Genomic DNA, 18,356 nt, shown 5'->3' with positions numbered 1-18,356 from the left:
CGTCACATACACAGTATGCCTTTCCAGTTGTGTTGATCAGTGTTGTGTTTGGTTAACGTGAAAACCTGCAGACACCCAGCGCTCCAACGCACATGGTTGCCTTCAAAGCCTCAGTGTTGCATGCAGCGTTGTGTTACCAGCATCCTGCGTGACACATGCACAAAGTTGAAACACAGATCAGCTAAAGGCTCATCGTGGTGACTTGAGCTGATCCTGAACGGACTTCCTGATTCATGTATTTGTTGAAGTCACAGGGCTGCGTCTTCTTGTTGAATTTGTAGCTGGTTTTGTGAAATGCTTCGGTTCAGGCTGGTATCTCTGCGGATGGATAGCTCCCTCAGTCGGGGAAGGAGACAGATAAAAAGACAGACAAAAGAGGAAGTGACAGAGCAAAGTTTGAGAAGGACAGATTAGCATTAGAGGGAGAAGCAGACAGAATCTGGGATGGAGAAGGAGTAAAATCCTCAACATCTTCACCTGAACAAGCTGAAAAATTAAATAGTCAATAACATGAAATGCAAAATAAAGACAAAATGCTTTGCTTAAGAAGCCATAGTCCTCCCAAGCTAACATGCTAGCTTGTAATTGAAAACCATTAACATATTTTATCAACTCCCAACTCATTAATAATGAAATATAATCTGGTTCTTTGCTCCAGTTTGCACCAGAATGACACAACAGCCCCAACGTTTTTACTGCTCACTGGTGCGACTTGTGTCTCAGAAACCGCGGTTCCGACTGAGAGCGAGTGGGCCGCTGATGTGGCTTAAATATTTTCCAGTGTTTGCATTACTGTACCTGCAGAAAGGCTGTGAAATGCAATGCACCATGTTTATGTGTTGCTTGGCAGCCTGCCGGCACTGCTCGAAGGGGAAACAGCAAATGAAAAGGCAGAGAGAGAGGGGACGGTGTGTGTGTGTGTGTGTGTGTGTGTGTGTGTGTGTGTGTGTGTGTGTGTGTGTGTGTGTGTGTGTGTGTGTGTGTGTGTGTGTGTGTGTGTGTGTGTGTGTGTGCTGGGTCTTCCTGCCGTTCTGTGATCACTGCCATATTTAAACTAATCATTGAAGAGGGGGAGCATGTGTCTCCATGAATATGATCTCGGGTGCTGCTTGCTCTGTGTGTGTGTGTGCGTGTGTGTGTGTGTGTGTGTGTGTGTGTGTGTGTGTGTGTGTGTGTGTGTGCGTGTGTGTGTGTGTGTGTGTGTGTGTGTGTGTGTGAGCATGTCTATATATGTGTGTAACCACAACTCACACAGGGGGCATAAATGTCTCAGGCTGTGCTTGCACACGTGTTGGTGTGTGCATTTACTCTCAAACACACACACACACACATGCTGAGAGAGAGAGAGCGCTGAATTGAGGAGAAGAAGGAGAGAGCGGTGAACGAGAGGAGGTTGTTTCCTAAATCAGAACCAGAAGTTGAGACAGAGTGACGGAGCGGAGGCTCAGACAGGGGGGTCGTTTGTGTGTGCGTGTGTGTGTTGCAGCGCCACACAGCCTGGTCTGGTGTGCGTCCGTCTGTTGGGGTTTGGAGGTGAGGAGGTGAGGGGAAAGAAGGAGTCTGACTTGGGTGGAGCGGAGGGCAAATGTGGGGCGTTCAGTGTGTGAGAGAAAATAACCCCCCACCTTCCACCCTCCCTTCTGCGAACAGGGGTGAACAGTAAGCATGTTTTACCTCCACTATTAATCCTTTCTACTGACTGGAGACCAGCACCAAGCACAAAGAACAGAGGCATCTCCTTCCTCTTTCTTTAAATCTCTCCATTTTCTTTTTCTTCTTCTCTGTTTCTCTGCGCGTCCCTTTTTATTCGCTCTGTTTCCCTCCTTCTTGTTCTCTCTGTCGCCGTCTCTCCCAGCCTTTATCTTCACATCTCAGTCTGTGCATGCATGCATGCGTGTGTGTGTGTGTGTGTGTGTGTGTGTGTGTGTGTGTGTGTGTGTGTGTGTGTTTGTGTGTGTGTGTGTGTGTGTGTGTCCCCTCTCTGGTTCTCTCTCTGTGCGTGCCAGTGCTGTGCTACGCTGGCTGAGACGATGCTGGGGATATTTCTGTCAGCCTCTATTTATTTATTGATGGCGATGCTGGTGAGAGTTCGCCTGCCTACATGCGTGCCTGTGTTCAGCGAAAGTGAGGTGCTCTCTGGAAATCTTTACCTCTTCTTCCTCTTCATCTTCCCCCTCCACGACACCTCCAGAGTAAATATTTGTCAACCTCCGTCCTAATGACGGCGCGGGGGCCGACCCAGGGGGTGTCGGCTCTTTGACCTCAGAATAGCTGGACGGGAACTGGCTGCTCTGGGGTCTCGGTCTTGTCTCGTGCGGCGGATGAAAGGCCGGTGTCACTGAAGTAGAAGTTTAAATCATCCCTGAAAGAGCGCCTCCCCGACGCCGCTGTCTCTGACAACAAGCTATGGCAAGCTATGAGCCGCGCTGCCTGGCAACCAAAATACTTCCTGGAAGCAAGAATGCAAATAGAGCACATTAATGTCAGATCTCATTGTACGTCAGGGCCTGCTGAACACTGGGAGCCTGTCGACTGGTGGCCCAGAGGTCAGCAGGTCCTACCAAGGCCGTTTATCTCCCAGTGTGTCGCCTGGTAACACACGCCGGGAGGAGCTAGTGGAGGTGGGATGGCGGGAGGGAAGAAGTCGGCAGGTGTGGTTGTAAGGTCGCCGTCCCATGGATGGGTGACTGTCAAGTAAGATTAAAGCCACGTTCATGCTTGGCACACTGAGAATAGCTGCAGTGCAGCTTCCATTTGATAGTTGAGTCTTGGAATTTGCCCACACACAACACTACACCTAGTTTGTGCATAATTAGGCCTTATTATGCTTTAATTATATTTCCGCAGTAGCTGTTTGCATTTCATTTACTTTGTAACACAGACAGATGTACTCATGGAACAGGAGTTATCGATGTAACTTGTAATGTTATTTGTAGGAGACATTGAGCAGAAGGTTTGCAGTGGAAATGGCTTTTCTGGATGCTTGAAATGCAGAAAACCACGGAGTCTTTCTTCAGCTCTTCTTAATTGTGTCTAAACTGCCAACACCCTCCATCAGAAACTTCCTCACGTGGCATCTCAATAGCTAAACCACATGCGTAGGGATGTTTCTGTGGAGGTGCACATCAGCTAAAGCACGACCCCTGAACACAGATCAATCAGGAAACAGATTTCCTGGTTTCCATCGATGTGTTTTTAATGCATGTTTTTAAGTATTCTGAAAAACTTTTTTACTCTCGCTTAAGGGTGTTTTTGCCTTTTTGAAAGCATTAATGTGCTTAATGGAAGATGGAAAACCTTTTCTGAATGAGTTCAAACATTTAACTCACATGACTGATGAGCTGTTTCCGCTCTGAGGGAAGAAGAAGAAACTGTTTCCATACTTTTCTCTTGAAGATTGTGAAGATGGCTGGTTTTGTTTCTTCTTCTTCTTCTTCTTCTTCTTCTTCTTCTTCTTCTTCTTCTTCTTCTTCTTCTTCTTCTTCTTCTTCACTCCAGTTGGTGGAAATGTGCCTAATTCACATTTTGGGTTTTTTTTTGCAACATTTCCAAAGTTCACTTCAAATTCACTTGACAGTTAGTTGGAAACATGACTATAGACATTATTCAGAGGTGGTTACCCATTTTCTAGCACTATAATCACCCCAGATTAAAGGAAAAGTTGCCTAAATTAGCTGTTATACATACACTACATTACATACAGTATTTGCATTGGTTTCAAGTTAAACCAGGTAGCTCAGCCGTAATTAGCTGACTCAGCTGTGTTAGTATTAGTATTGGATTTTATTTCCAATTACTGTGCCGCTAGTTTGGCACTAGTTTTTTGGACTTTGACTTCAGCAGCTACTTACGCCAAGTGGGAGATATCGTCGCTGTCAGGAAATCATGCCTCCTGCTTACAGGGTTTCCTTCAGTGTTTTACAGCGACGGCAGGCCATCTCACCTGGAAAATGACTAGGATACAAGATTAAAACACCTTCAGCCTTCAGGTAGAAGCAAGCCGTGGTGCTATTTCAAACAGCAAATGTTGATCCACTAAGAAATGTCATTAAGAGACGAGATGCTCCGCTGTGGTTTACTGCCCCTCTTAAGCAGCTTCCTTCGGGGAAACTGTGGACCAGGAGGTGGATGCTCCCACATCACTGCTCATATTTATGGTTTGGATGACGTGACCTGAACGTAGCAGAGGATGAAACACGAGGTCTGACTGTGCTGAAAGGGCTCGTAGGTAAACTAGAGTAACAGCAGCCCCGTCCCATCGCCTCCCTGCAGCAGAGCCAGCACTCCCTTTCTCTTACACCTCCTCCTTATTTGGCCGCGCTCCGCTCTTTGTTTTGTCTTTCTTTTTTCTTTCTAACCTCTTTTCTTAGTCTACTTAACATCTTTCTTTTTTCCTCTCTCCCTCCATTTTTCCCTCTTTCCTCAACATGCCCCAGGGCCCTCAGAGTTTCAGCAAGTCCCACAGACCGTCCATTGTCTTGGGAATGCGGTTTGCTGTCTCGCCTCACCTCCTCCTCCTCCTCCTCCTCCTCCTCCCCCTTTTCCTCCTGCTGTCTGGCAGGAGACAGGGTTAGGTGGTGTTTGGCCCCTGGGTCCTCAAGGCCACTGAGTTTAAAAACTCAAACCTGACTAACCTCAGGACCAGGACCAGGACCAGAACAGCCCGTCAGGCTAAACTTGGCATTGGACTTGGTGGAAATCTGAACACTGTTTGTAGAGGACAGATGATGTTTGTCGTGGTGTGTTTGTCTGTTGCTACAAGCCTGTAAATCTAGAGATGCTCACCCCGATCGGCTGGGTTGTTTGTTTGACGATTAAGTGAATAAAAATATTTGGTGTGCACTTGTGTGAAGCGATGATTGTTTTGGCTCAGAGTTAATTTTTAATAAAAGGTGGACTAAAGTTTGCACAAATGTGCCACAGCCTCTGAACTTCCTTGTTAAAATTTGCCGGGTTAACTGACATGTGCTCGGTCTTAATGTCGCAGTAATTCTTATCATTTGTTTGACGGAGGAGACGACAGCCAATGAGGCGCGTGAGAATCTGTCACTGCGAGTGTAAAAGCATCCCGTGAATCTCTTTATCAAAGGGTTTGAATGGGATCTCATCGTTGGGGAGTTTTGGTCAGAGTCTCTGGGACATGAAATTGGTAGCATGTCTGTATGAATGTGTGTGTTTGTGTGTGTCTCACACACCCAACCCCCCAATGTCTGGCGCTCAGGAGGACTGCTCCTGTGGGAATGCCTCTTCCTGCCTCGTCCGACACACACACACACACACACACACACACACACACACACACACACACACACACACACACGCACGTATACTCTAAAATAGAAATGGGGTGAGTGGATCAGACTGGCGTGAGATGGTTTTAAATGTCTGGTCTGCTGGTTGCTAAACATAAGTGTCGGACTCGCGGGCTGAGAGAGCGGACGGGTGAGAATTTGGCCTGAATGTCAAATGTGCAGGCGTGTTTCTGTTGTTACAGTAGAATGAATTCAGTCGCAGGCTGTGGCTTTTCCCCCAATATTTCTCTTATTCTGTCTCCCCTGCACAGTGTTTACTCAGCTCATTTTCGCTATTACCACATTATGCAGCATAATGTATGGTAATTCTTTAACTGTTTCGAGCTAAAGACGTCTGACTTCAGCTTTTCAGGTCCGCCTTGTTGCTTTAGGCGCTGAGGAACGTGTACAGCCCGACTGTAGCTCCCCGACCGCTCTCTCTCTTTCCATTTTCTACGTTCGCACTATACAGTACCACCACTTCCCTCTCCTTTTCATCTTGCACCTTCTCAGCTCTGCAGAAATAATATCCAGTTGTGCAAGCATAACTTGAGAAAGAGAGAGAGAGAGAGAGAGAGAGGGAAAGAAGTGAGCGGGAGAATATGAAAGAATGCCAAAGAATAAGGAGGTGGTAGATATTGCTAACAAGGTTGCCAGAGACTCTTTTCATTTTTAATAGTCCCGTTGGAGGTCTGGCTGATAAAGTGTTATGTTATATTATTAAATCTTGGCAAAGATTTAGCTGCAACAGATTCCAACAGTGGCAAGTGTGAAAGTGAGTCTGTAGGTTAGGCAAACTGCAGCAAAATTAATCGACAGGATCGTTCAGTCTGTGAAGGCACACGTGTCTTTCGGATTTTCTATAGAGTCTGTCGTCTTTGAAAATGAGATCCATTAAAGCCTTTGCATTTTGGTAAGAATCGCGTTTTGCTGATCCCTTCCTCTTCTTGTGATCCATCCAACAAGTCCTGCAAGCTTTTTGCACGATGAGGGGTCCTTCATCATGTTCCCGCTGCGAACATGCTTACAGTCCAGCATACATGAACATGGTCAGCATCTTTGCAGGCCTTTAAAACAGTGGAAACAGCAGCATCTTGCAGAGTGACGGAGCGCTGCGGTTAAGCTGAGCCAGGTTCAGCTGATTAGTAGCCTCATTGAAATGAATGAGGAGGTTCTCCTGAGGAGGTCTCACATAGTGCTGAACTTGGTGTGAGGCTGCATCGGCCACTGTAATGCCCCCAACATGACAAATTTTACATTGACGGAGACATGAACATGAAAGATTTTCCTCTGAACAGCAGCTTATTAGCATTCACCACACACTGCTCTTACGCAGTGCCACCTCTCCTCCATATGCTGGTGTTTGTCGGTGCTGGTGATGTTCAGCAGGCCCTGCAGATGTGCAGATTTGGTGCATATACAGGAAATGATGCATGTTGAATACAAAACCCTGGGAAAACATGCTCGTTCTAGTGGACAAGGAAAAATCAGCAACACTGATGATTTCCAGTGTTTTTGTGTGTAGGTTGCTTCCATTTTTATTATTGTTGTTATTATTGTTTCCTAAGGTGTTGCTAAGCTCAATCAGAACGATCATTTTGCAGAGCATCGTCCTCTGTGCTCACTAATTGCCATTTTGTCTTTTTATTGTTGAAATCTCTTCCCGTATTCCTTCATAAAGCTGTAAATGCAGAATCTGCAGGAGACACCGAAACATAAAGAACGGAATTAGCAGAAAATGCGGCGGTTTGTAGGATGTAGAAACATGAGCAAAGATGTCTGAACCTACAGAGAAAAACATTTGCAGATATGTAAATGTCACCTGGTGATGCTTGCTAAATGTCACTGTGTGTAGTCCCTATACAGACACACCTATATGTGTGAGAGTGAGTCCATGTTCCTGAATGTGTGTATGTGCGTGCACATGCGCTGTACAGTATATGTTAAAGGAAATGCCATTGTTGGATCCTCTAATGCTGTTATTCATCATCAGCCTGAGATGTTCGCTGCATCCATGGAGTCCTTTTTGGTGATGAATTGTTTAGAATTTACATATTTTTTGTGGCACAAGCTTCTCCTCAACGTTTCTAGAATTAGATTTTAAAATCTACTCTACAAACCTCAGACAGCCGCTGCAAACCTGTTGATTTTCTGCTGTGTGTGTGTTGTTGGTTTTTTTTTTACGTGTAGGTGGAAAGTGAAAAGTGACAATGAAAGCAGAGATGGAGGTTTACGTAGCTGAAAATAGTGAGCATCTTGCCTGGTGGGCAAAATGCGACATGTCTTTTGGCTGCATCACTTCCTGGTCTACGGAGGCTGAGCAGAGCTTCTCTCTCGCCGCGTGATTGGTGCACAAGGGCAGCTGATGAACGACAGGACAGGGATCTGACACTGACTGCAGATGTTTGACACTGGGGAATATTTATTGACATTTGTAGCACACATCGCAGCTTTTCAGCAGTGTCTAAACTGTTTTAGTTCAGCATCTCCTGTGAAGTGGATGATCCACCTGCTCCGTCCTGATCTGCAGCCCTCTCTGACCTGCAGAGCTGAGCGCTGACTGAAGCCCCGCTGGATACAGAGTCCACGTGTGGACTCAGCGCATAAGAGCCTGACACCGGCCAGTTATTTCAAATGACAGGAGGGAGATAACGCCTGATAAAATCATCTCTTTCTCCTGTGCCCCCCCCCCCACCCTTCTCCGGTATTCTTCACATTTGGTTTTGTCTCCAAGCTCCGAGCATTCTGTTATTCCCTAATTAGCAGCATTAATAATCTTCAATTAGGCATATAGCTTTAAGTGCTTTGTGGATCTCTGCCTCCACATGACAGAGCGTCATCATGACACCCTGTCCTCTGGTTCTCTGGTGGCTTTCCACCCAACACCAACTGCCTAATGAGGGAGTGAAAGGCCACGGGCAGAGGGGGTGGGGGCTGCGTGTCAGTGTGTGTCTGTGCACATGTGTTTGTGTTTGTGTGTGCATCTGTGTGTGTGTAATTAAAGTGCAGTGCCAGCAGGGGGGACCTGTGTTAGAAAGGGTCACCAGGGCGAGCAGCAGGCCACCGCCAACCTTTGGTCATTATCTACTGACACTGCCAATAAAGGTTTGTGTGTGTGTGTGTGTGTGTGTGTGTGTTTATGCCTCTGTGTGTGTGTGTGTGTGTGTGTGTGTGTGTGTGTGTCAGCAGTCCAGCTACTAAATTACTTTACATCAATACTGAATGTGTTTCGCACGCTCAGTTTATGCACGTTTGTGTCACTTTCAGTTAGCTTAGTGTTTAGCCCTAATGCTCCATGTAGGGCTGAGCTGAGCCCTTCCTGCCAGCGTCTCCTTGTTTCATCAGTCTTGCAGTTGTACCAGCGCTGCAACTGAAGATTATTTACTTTCTAGATTAATAAATAATGCTTTCGAACAATTGATTATGCATTGAGTCTGTAAACTGTGTGGCGATGGTGGAAGGTGTCCATCAGAGGCCAAAGCAGAATGTTTAAATTGCTTGTTTTGCACCAAATATAGTTTAAAATCCAAAGATTTTCCATTTGCAGTGACGGAAGAGCAGAAAATCCTCACTTTCTAGAAGCTGGAATCAGAGAATGCTAAATGACTGACTAAACTGGCTGCAGACTCATTGTTTCAGCTTTTGAACTCATTTTGTGATCTATCAAGGAGACATATTAATGTGTTTTTTTGGTTTGGGGTTTATTACAACTTAATTACATCATCTTATTTTGCACGTTTTAGCCACGGTTCCTGGAAATACTGTTATGACAAAGTCCAGCCAGGGCGTGTGATGGGCATGGTGAGATGATTATAGAGGCTGTAAACAAGCCAACAGGTCAGCCACATGAGATCTACAGCGAGTACAGTAGGTCAAGGTTCAACGAGGGCGTCGGCCTGTGTAAGAGACAGTTTGGATATTAATGTTACTGTTGGCCTTTGTCTTTTCTTCCAGATAGTGTTGGTTAACCTTGAGGTTTGTTGTAATCCTTGTGGTCATCTGACTGCTCATGCTTTATCAGATTTGCAGCATTGAACTCATTGAACGACCAAAACTATGAAAATTAGATGCGAGTTGTAATAAATAAAAGCATGAACTCTCAATGCACATTAACGTTCTATTTCTCGGTGCTCGGTTTTTGCTCATTTTCCTTCATTTATCTCGGGTTGTTTTGTCTGTCGTCATGTGGCATGGATCCCTCCCCTCCCTCTGTCAGCTGCCATCCAGCCCACAGAGAGTCACCACATCAGTACCATGTAAACAGGAGGCAGGAACTGACAAGCAGACTTGTCTGTTTCTGCTTCTGTTTGTTTCTTCTCAGAGAAGATTTTTTTTAGGTGTTGCACATGTACAGTATGCGTGCACAAATGTGTATGCGTGTGTGTGTGTGTGTGTGTGTGTGTGTGTGTGTGTGTGTGTGTGTGTGTGTGTGTCTCCTGTCAGGTGGTATGTGTAAATTGTCATAGGCTGATTGGTTAGCCCGAGAGGCAGCAGCGGGAGTAAAGGCAGGTGCTCCGGGGCAGCAGGGGGAGAGCCGCTGCGGCGTCCCCCAGCCACAGCTCCTTCCCTCTGGGCTTCCACCTCGGAGCGGTGCCTGGGTCGCTGGGAGGCAGCTCCAGGCTCCTGGGGCCTTGACACTGGGAAGAGATGCTGGGGATACAAGGAGGAGAGATGTGTGTATGTGTGTGTTTGTTTGTGTGTGCGCGTGTTCTGTGGGGGGATCCCAAGCAGATTTGTTTACCAGTAATTAATTCACCTGATTGACATAACAGCTGCCGGAGCTATGGGAAGGCAACGGCATATGTGTGTGTGTGTGTGTGTGTGTGTGTGTGTGTGTGTAATATATACAGTATGCTCCCATGTACTGTCACTGTGTGTGTGCGAGCGTGTGAATGAGCATATTTGGCTGCATACCTGTGTGTGTGTGTGTGTGTGTGTGTGTGTGTGTGTGTGTGTGTGTGTGTGTGTGTGTGTGTGTGTGTGTGTGTGGACGCCTGTGCGGGGAGCAGCTCCTGCCACCGAGGGCATTTCCATTTGGGAGTCGGGTTCCTGGCAGAGCAGCCCAACAGCTCTCCATCTTCCATCGATTAGACCCGTCTGTCGGCCGGCAGCCCTGCTTACACACTCCTGCCTCTCTGCTAATCTTTATAGAGTTGACTTCACTGACAGAGTTGTTGGAGCACTTGAAGCTGAGGGGAGAGAGGAGGAGAGGGAGGGCTGTGACAGAAGGACAAATGGGGGAGCTGAGAGGTGAGGGTGACGGCGATGACAGGAGCGGCGTGCAGAGGAGAGTTTGGTTACCTGGGCGCATGAAGCCAGACGAAACCAAAAGTTTGTCTGCAAACGGAGCACACACTCGTACGCACACACCCCTGTTTATGCCTGCACAGACCTCAGTGCTAACTGACATATATGAAGTAAGCCTCAGCCTTTGTTTGCAGCTCTCTTGCACCAAGGACAAGTTCTATACATTAGCAGCTTCAACCCACCTCTTTTTCAGCAGTATTTATGATTTGTGTTTTTTTGTGTAGCTGCGGCACAGACAAAGACTGAGAGAGAGAAAAAGAGGGACTGTAGCAGATATAAACAGAAGAATGAGAGAGAGACGCAGGGAGCCCTTGAGTGAATAATGTAAGCTCGTAGAAGAGTTGGACTGGACTGTGTATGTGTGTGTGCATGTGGAAAACTTTGTGTTTGCAGCCTTAGGGCGCCAGTATGGACTTTTAACATTTTTATGTGTTTGTGAGCACGTTACAGTGTTTCTCTGTGTGTTTGGGATACAGAGAGTGTGTGCGTGGGGAGGGGGGTCGCTGAAGACTGTACGGCCAGTCCAGGCAGGTCAGGCTTAACCTTATGATCTGAAAGAAACACAGGCCTGCGCACACAAACACATATACTCACAGACGCCCTCACACAAGCGCTAACAGGTCGGTATCAGTGCTGTTGTGGGCAGCAGGTAGCAGTGTGTTGGCCTGCTTGTCTGGACCCAGATAACAGCAGATCCATTACCCCCTGGAAGCTGAGGTCTGATCACCGGGCAGATAGAGCCGCTCACTCTCTGTCTGTGGGCCATCCAGCCGGCCAGCTAGCCAGCCAGCCTCCACCGCGGAGCTAAAGAGGATCACAACCAGGGGCAAAAGGGGAGCACCCCCCTTCTGTTAGAGGGAATGATCAAATACATGATGATACGGAAGGACTGTCTCATTTGCTCAGAGAGAAAATACTCATAGAGGCTTTTTTACATGTCTCTGCCTACAGTTTGAATATGTTGGCTAGTGAGATTAGCCTGCTTGAGCTAACATAAAATGATGATAAAGCAACCCCACTTTTGCATCTCCTGTTTCAGCTTTTGGAAGATAATAAATCTTTTGAATAAAACAGCCATATTAGTCACGTGTAGTTCAGGTACAGCAGTAATTCCCAACTTTTAATGTGCTGGTTCAATATATTTAGGAAATTCACTCGTTCACCTTCTTGTACAAGTTTTTTGGATGAGAAGATTAATGCCACTCATGTGTGTGGTAACTATGTAGCCATTGCAACCAGAAGTTAGCTTAGCTTAGCATAAAGGTTGCAAGCAGGGGGAAATAACAAATCCACTTGCCAGCACCTGTAAAGCTCACTAATTACCCACCAGATGATCTTTACAGATCAGACAATTAAGATGTAACACGTTAATTAGGGAACTGTTTCCCCCTGTTTGCCGTCTTTATGCTAAGCTAAGCTAACTTCTGCTTGTGATAGCTACATACTTACCATACACATGAAAGTGGCATCAATCTTCTCATCCAACAAACTCTTGGCTAGAAAGTGACGATATTTACGAAAAACATTGAACTATTTCATTAAAGGTTGGGAATTACTGCTGTACCTGAACTACACACTGCAGTCCTGAACACCTTTGAACAGAGCGAGGCTTGCCGTTTCACCCTGTTTTCTGTCTCTATGCTAAGTTAAGCTAACCAGCTGCTTGCTCTGCTGTCAGATTTACCGTACAGACATGAGAGTGGCATTGACCTTTTCATCTAAGTCTCAGCAAAAAGCGATCAAGTGTTTTTCTCAAAATGAAAAAAAAAAAGCCTTTAAACTGATTGCTCCCTGATCTTCTAGGTATTCAGGAGCGTTCACCTTGCAACACGCCTTCAAATTGCTAGCAGAAACATGAAAAAAGGCATCAATGAGTTTGTCCCTCCCTGAAAAAGTAGGAAAAAAAAATATTTTTCCCTCAAAAAAACCCCAAAAACCTGACACTCAAATCACTGCACACAACAGAGAACAGAGAGAACAAATGAACAGAGAGCTTTAGATTTCACAAATATCGAATACCTAATTGATCTAGACGCTGCTTTTCCAATATGGAGGAGGAGGAGGAGGTATGGATGGATGCAGAATTAAGACTGAAGATGTGGCATGTAGCAAACAAGCGGGATCGTTAGTTAAAACCGGGTGCAGAGTGAAGATGGCGTGGATGAGAATGTATCTGAAAGGAATGAAGATAATGTCGTGAGATGTGGCTCGGATGGTTTTACGGAGGTGGGGAGAGAGAGAGAGAGGGAGGGAGAGAGAGCGAGTGAGGCAGAGGGGAGTGATGTGTGTGAGGAGTTAACACTGTTCAGGTGCTGTGTATCAGGTTTGTTTGTGTGCAGAGGAAGAGAAAGAGGGAGATAGTGGCAAACAGGGCAGCTATCAAAAGCCACAGGCTGCTTTAAACTCCATCTCTGTTTCTTCTCTCTTTCTTTTCTCTCTCTCTCTCTCTCTCTCTCTCTCTCTCTCTCTCTCCCTCCCTCTCTCTCCCGCTCCCTGGCCATGCTGATGATTGACGGCCTGAGGGTTTTAATGGGCACTGGAGAGCAGGAGCTGAGGTCGGGGTTGTCATGGCAACTAGGAGAAGGGGCCTTTTGCTGCTGCTTCACCTGAGTACTGTGGAGCCTCGCTGGCTGGTTGAGGCAGGCAGCCACACGCGCGCGCGCACACACACACACACACACACACACTCGCCACACATACTTACATGCCAGCACCACTTCCATTCACTCTTCCTCCTCTCCGCGAGATGCCCCGCCGTTCATCCAGCTCCCTCTTCCTTCTCTCATTTTCATTTCCATCCTCCTTTTCTCTTTTCCTCCCCTGACTGGATAATGCTCTCCGATACGCCACAGCTGGTTAAATGTGTGTGTGTGCGCATGTGTGTAATATACAGCGTTTCGCCTTTTTTCTTCCCCCATTGTTCGATAACAGCTCACATTTATGCATTTTACTGGGCCCAGCTGAGGTCAGAGGTGTCTTTGATCCCTGTTTGTCGTTGTGGGAGATCCTGTAAAGATGCTCCATCTAAGACAAGGCGGCTGGAAAAGACACGGTTTAAATAGAGGGCCCGTTCGTAACTGATCCGAGACCAGTCAGACCACATCCACACGCCAAGATTGGCTTGTGTGTATTGGCAATTGGATTGTATGTCAACAATTGAAGGGATGATTGATGATCAGTTTTTCCTACGCCAATATCAGGCCAATTTTAAACTTATTAATGGCATGATAGAGATGTTTCTCGAGCATGTTTTTCCCCTGCTGAAATCGCCAGCTGCTTTTCTCAAAGCGCCCAACTGGGAGCGCTCGAGAGCACTTTGGAGCTGATACGGAGTAGACCTAAAGGTTAATTTGTGTCGCGAGGACCTAATTTCACAGTTTGTGTTCTCAGCCAATAGTCAGTGTAAACATAGATCGAGTACTTGCCCTAAGTTTATAGTTAGCACTTGAGCTAAGACACATGGATGCAACAAAGGTCCGAGACCACCAGGCTGCAGTGACCCTCTAGAAGTTTTAAGAAGTGTTTGAGTTACCATGAGTGACTCTGTGATGCTGAGGGCGTTGATAAGTTCACTCCTTTACATTCTGCTTTGCTAGACTTCCTCCTCATGCTTGTGGAGGCTGATACTGATTCAGTTGAGCACTCTAGAAGCGTCTTTAGCGGACTGTTTTTCACTGTCCGACCTCTTGTCACCCTTTGAGAGATCCCCCCGTCTCTCCTTCCCCTGTTCTCCGTCTCTCTTGTTCGCCAGCTCCGTCCGTTTAACTGTCCGCTCTCTCTCACCACTCTGTGCTCGTGTCTGACTCCTGTGGATGCGTCCACGTCCACACTCTGTGAGTCCTGTAGATTCACACCCTCTTACCAGTGCAATGTGTGTGTATGTGTGTGTGTGTGTGTCCTGCCTCATGGCCCCGGGGCCTGTTAGTTAGTGTCTGGGCCGTGTGGGTCAGCCGAGAGATGGAGGGATTGTTTGCTCTGGAAGTGAGTGAAGCTCTAGTTACAGTGGGGGGAAGGGGCTGGAGGAGAGCGCTGTATGTGTGTGTGTGTGTGTGTGTGTGTGTGTGTGTGTGTGTGTGTGTGTGTGTAGACTTTGTGTTTCATCTACATAATTGTTTGGTAGCTAACAGATTCTGTAAATTAAAAAGGCGACATTAAAGCTACGATTTTGCATCAAGCCCTCCAACCTAATCGATAAAATGAGCAGTTTTCTGGTTTGCCACCTACTTGTTTAAGGCACAACATGCGTTTAAGCAGCTCTTCGGTTGGGGTGAAGGAAAGACTGTGGTCATTGACAGTGTGTCCGTATGGAGGAGGGGCTGTTTGAAGCTTTATAATCCTTCTTCTGCGGCTCTGGACCGTCCTGTAACTCACAAACTGGCTCCACATTCTGACTGAGAATTTGTTCTCTGGGTGACTTTTTGTTTCTCCTTTTCGTCCATCATCACGCTGGACATGTGAGAACACCTCAGAGCTCAGCAGACACGACCAAACGCTGACTGTCCGCCTGAGTAGAAAACCAGAGCAGCGAGTGTCACATCTGTCGTCTTGCTGATGCTGAAAATCATTATGATTGAGAGCAAAGATGAAGGAAATAGAGCCTGAAACTTATTTGGGGGCCATGTTCAAACTGGGGTTGCCGGATTGAATCAAGACTGCGATGCTAATTTATGTTTCTGTACATTTTACATCAATATGGAGTGGGATCAAAATAATGCTTGGAATTTAAGAAAAGCATGGGGGTGGGCTGCGTAATGAACCTCAGTACCCAATGAAATGTGTTTTTAATATTGAGCATAAAAGCTGTTGAAAGTTGGCAAGAAAAGCTTGATCAGATTCATATTCCTATAGCTTTGAAAAAGAAAAGAAGAAGAAGAAATAAGACGTTTGGCGTGATTGGATAAATGATAAAAACATGTCTGTCCTCTGCAAATTAAGCTCGGGCGGGGTTTCTATTGTGGGCCCACATGTCCAATGTCTCGGACAAATGGTAGAAATCCTGGTCCAATATTATCTGTGTTTATGGACCCAATTTTCCCATGTTTTTGTTTCCGAGTGACTAACAGGGACAACAATTTCTAAAGCCGGTCCAGCCACGAAACGGGCTGCAATGTATTCCCTATGTGCGTTTGCACACCGTTAAAGTTCGTCCACCAAAATATTTTTTTGCCACTGACAGGCTTGGATTGTTATAATAAGTGTCTGACGAAATTATGGAAAGGGTTCCTGCAGAGATAGACCTTTTAGTTAAAGAGTAAGATCCTTTTATTTTAAGCAGAAGCAGCTGTTTCGTCGCTCTCGCCAAAGCCACCAGACTCCATTCACAGAAACAGTAATTTTATCATCATAAAACATGCTGCGTTCAAACTCGACAGAAACAAAGTAGAACTCGCCAAAGCCGTCTTGGTTCATCTTTCCACTGTTCCAACAATCACCACCAGCTCTGGTTTGGTCGGAATAAACCATCAATTCACTGAGTTCGATAATATGAAAATGTCGAGGGAGAGCGAGGGCGGACATCAGAGGGGCGGCGCGTAGAGATGAAGGAATATTTTCACATTTAATCCTGAAATTACTTTCAGCGGACGTAAAACTGACCAGAGACCACTGGAAGGCTTTTATTTTGAAGCAGGAAGTGTTGAGTTTTGACATTGTGTGAAAATATTTGCACATTTTCGCCTCATTTTTGTTGGTTAGCAGATTAGTTTATGTCAGAGAATAGTTTGTCTCTTTGTCCAGCTCGTTCTGGACAGGTGCAGTTGATTTGGTTGTTGTTACAGTCAGAAAGTGCAGCCTACAAACTATAAACCACCGGAAGCACCTGAAGCCTTAATGTTCCTCCAAAACTGTCTGCATCTTGATAAACAGCTTCGTGCCCTTCATCAAATAATTCATCAACGTGACTAAAGAATCATATCTTCATCAGTTATCTGTAATTGCTCCATTCGTGTCCAGAAATTCAGTGAGTGTAATCAGGGTTTGTTTGTGGCAAATAATTTCCGCTCCGTGTCTCTCTTTGCATTATATTTGGTGAACGGGATTATTTTAGCACCTTGCCGGTCGTCCTGTGACTGTTTGTTGCTCCGATGCTGAGAGTTCGCTGTGTTTCATTTCAGAGTGCGGCTGCTGCTCCCAGTCCAGTGATGGGCAACATGCCACCCAATGACGGCATGCCAGGAGGACCCATGCCCCCGGGCTTCTTTCAAGTAAGGAGAAGAACTTTCCCGCTGACTTCATCCCTCACCCACCCCCTCCGTCACCCATCACACGCTCCCGTCAGCTCCCCTGCCCCTCCCATCGCTGTCGCTAAGCCTATCCTTCTGTCTCCTCCTCCTTTTTTAGCCTCTTTAGCTGTCCTAATCCCTGTCCAGATGTGTTCCCTTCTCTGTCTCTCTGCCTCCGTCCCATATGTCCAATGCTCGGCTTGTTAACTCCTGGCGCTCTGCGTGACGCCGCAGATACTCCTGAAGAGTTGTTGCGCCACGTCCTATCTGCCCAAATACGAACCGCCGCTTTAGCGAGCGAGCGAGCGGACGTGCCAGTAGATGTTTCTCTTTTCCTTCGGTTGAGGAGAGGGGAGGAGAGGAGGCTATTTTCTCTGGTTTGTGTTGCTTCACTAATTCCTCCTGTCATCGCTGTTCTCTGAAGGCTGTCTCTGAGGCTGACGAGGTCACACACACTCACGCACACACTCTCTCTCCCTCCATCGCTCTCTCATACACAAACATACACACACGCGAGCCTTATTTGACACTTTGACACACATTAAACTAGTAACACTTAAAATGTCTGCGCACACAAAGATGTTCAGTGAATTAGCAGAGGCGACAAGAGAAGTGAAGAATTGTATTCGCTTGAACTACTTTGAGTAAATCTGAACTATTACTATCAAGACCAGCGAAGAAAATCACCTGCACATATTAGATGTTGCCAGAGGATAGTATTACAAGTCCAAGCTTTGGGAGCTGCTACATTTTTATGAGAGTAAAGGAATAAATCTGACTGTGTTTTAACAGGAAGGACAGGCAGAAGGTCTTTGGATTGTAAAGACTCTCCCATAACCAAAAATTCACCAGTTCAACCCCCTCAGCATCCTGCTTATGTGTCCTTGAGCAAGACCTCACACCTGTGATGCTCGTCTGTCTCCGAATAAGAGCCTTTGAAGGAATAGTTCGTTGGTTCATTGAGTTCTTTGAGAGGATTCTCTTCTCTGTACAGCCAGTTAGCTTAGCTTAGCATAAAGACTGGAAACAGAGGCAAATGGCTAGCTTTGTCTGTCCAAGGGCAACAAAATCATCTATTAGCATCTCTAAAGCTAACTAATAAAACTCTTCTATTGTTTTGTTTCATCTATTCAAAAATTGATGTGGGAAAACATCTCGCTGTGTTTTTTTTTTCTTTTACACATCTTGTCACTGAAGCTAAGCTAATATACAGCATGTTAATTAGTGATGTGTTTAGAAGTGCTGGCAGCGTTTGCCTCCTTTGAGCAGAGCCAGGCTAGCTGTTTTCTGTTCACTTTCCAGTCTTAATGCTAAGCTAAGCTAATTGGTTGCTGGCTCCAGCTTCATTCAGACACAGGAGTGGGATCAATCTTCTCATCTGACTCAAGGAAAGCAAGCAAATGAGCGTATTCCCCCCAAATCATCAAGTGTGATGACAAACACTCCCGACTCTTGATTTACTAATGTAGCAGTTAGTGCTGAAATCATTCGTTGCTTTGCAGTTTATCAACAGAAAATTAATTGACTTTAATCAGTT

General features: G+C 46.1%; 1 protein-coding gene across 1 annotated transcript in view; it reads left to right on the top strand.

The window, feature by feature from the left end:
• Positions 1 to 18,356, top strand: part of ssbp4 (single stranded DNA binding protein 4) — an 88,754-nt gene that overhangs the window by 49,054 nt on the left and 21,344 nt on the right. The window contains exon 5 of the mRNA XM_070960340.1: positions 16,712 to 16,801. Within this exon, the coding sequence (XP_070816441.1) occupies positions 16,712 to 16,801 (90 nt within the window). The remainder of the gene's footprint in view (positions 1 to 16,711; positions 16,802 to 18,356) is intronic.

Source organism: Chaetodon trifascialis, chromosome 4 (assembly GCF_039877785.1).
Source record: "Chaetodon trifascialis isolate fChaTrf1 chromosome 4, fChaTrf1.hap1, whole genome shotgun sequence".
Classification (NCBI taxonomy): Eukaryota; Metazoa; Chordata; class Actinopteri; order Chaetodontiformes; family Chaetodontidae; genus Chaetodon; species Chaetodon trifascialis.
The sequence above is the reverse complement of the archived record's forward strand: the minus strand, read 5'-3'. Positions and strand labels throughout refer to the sequence as shown.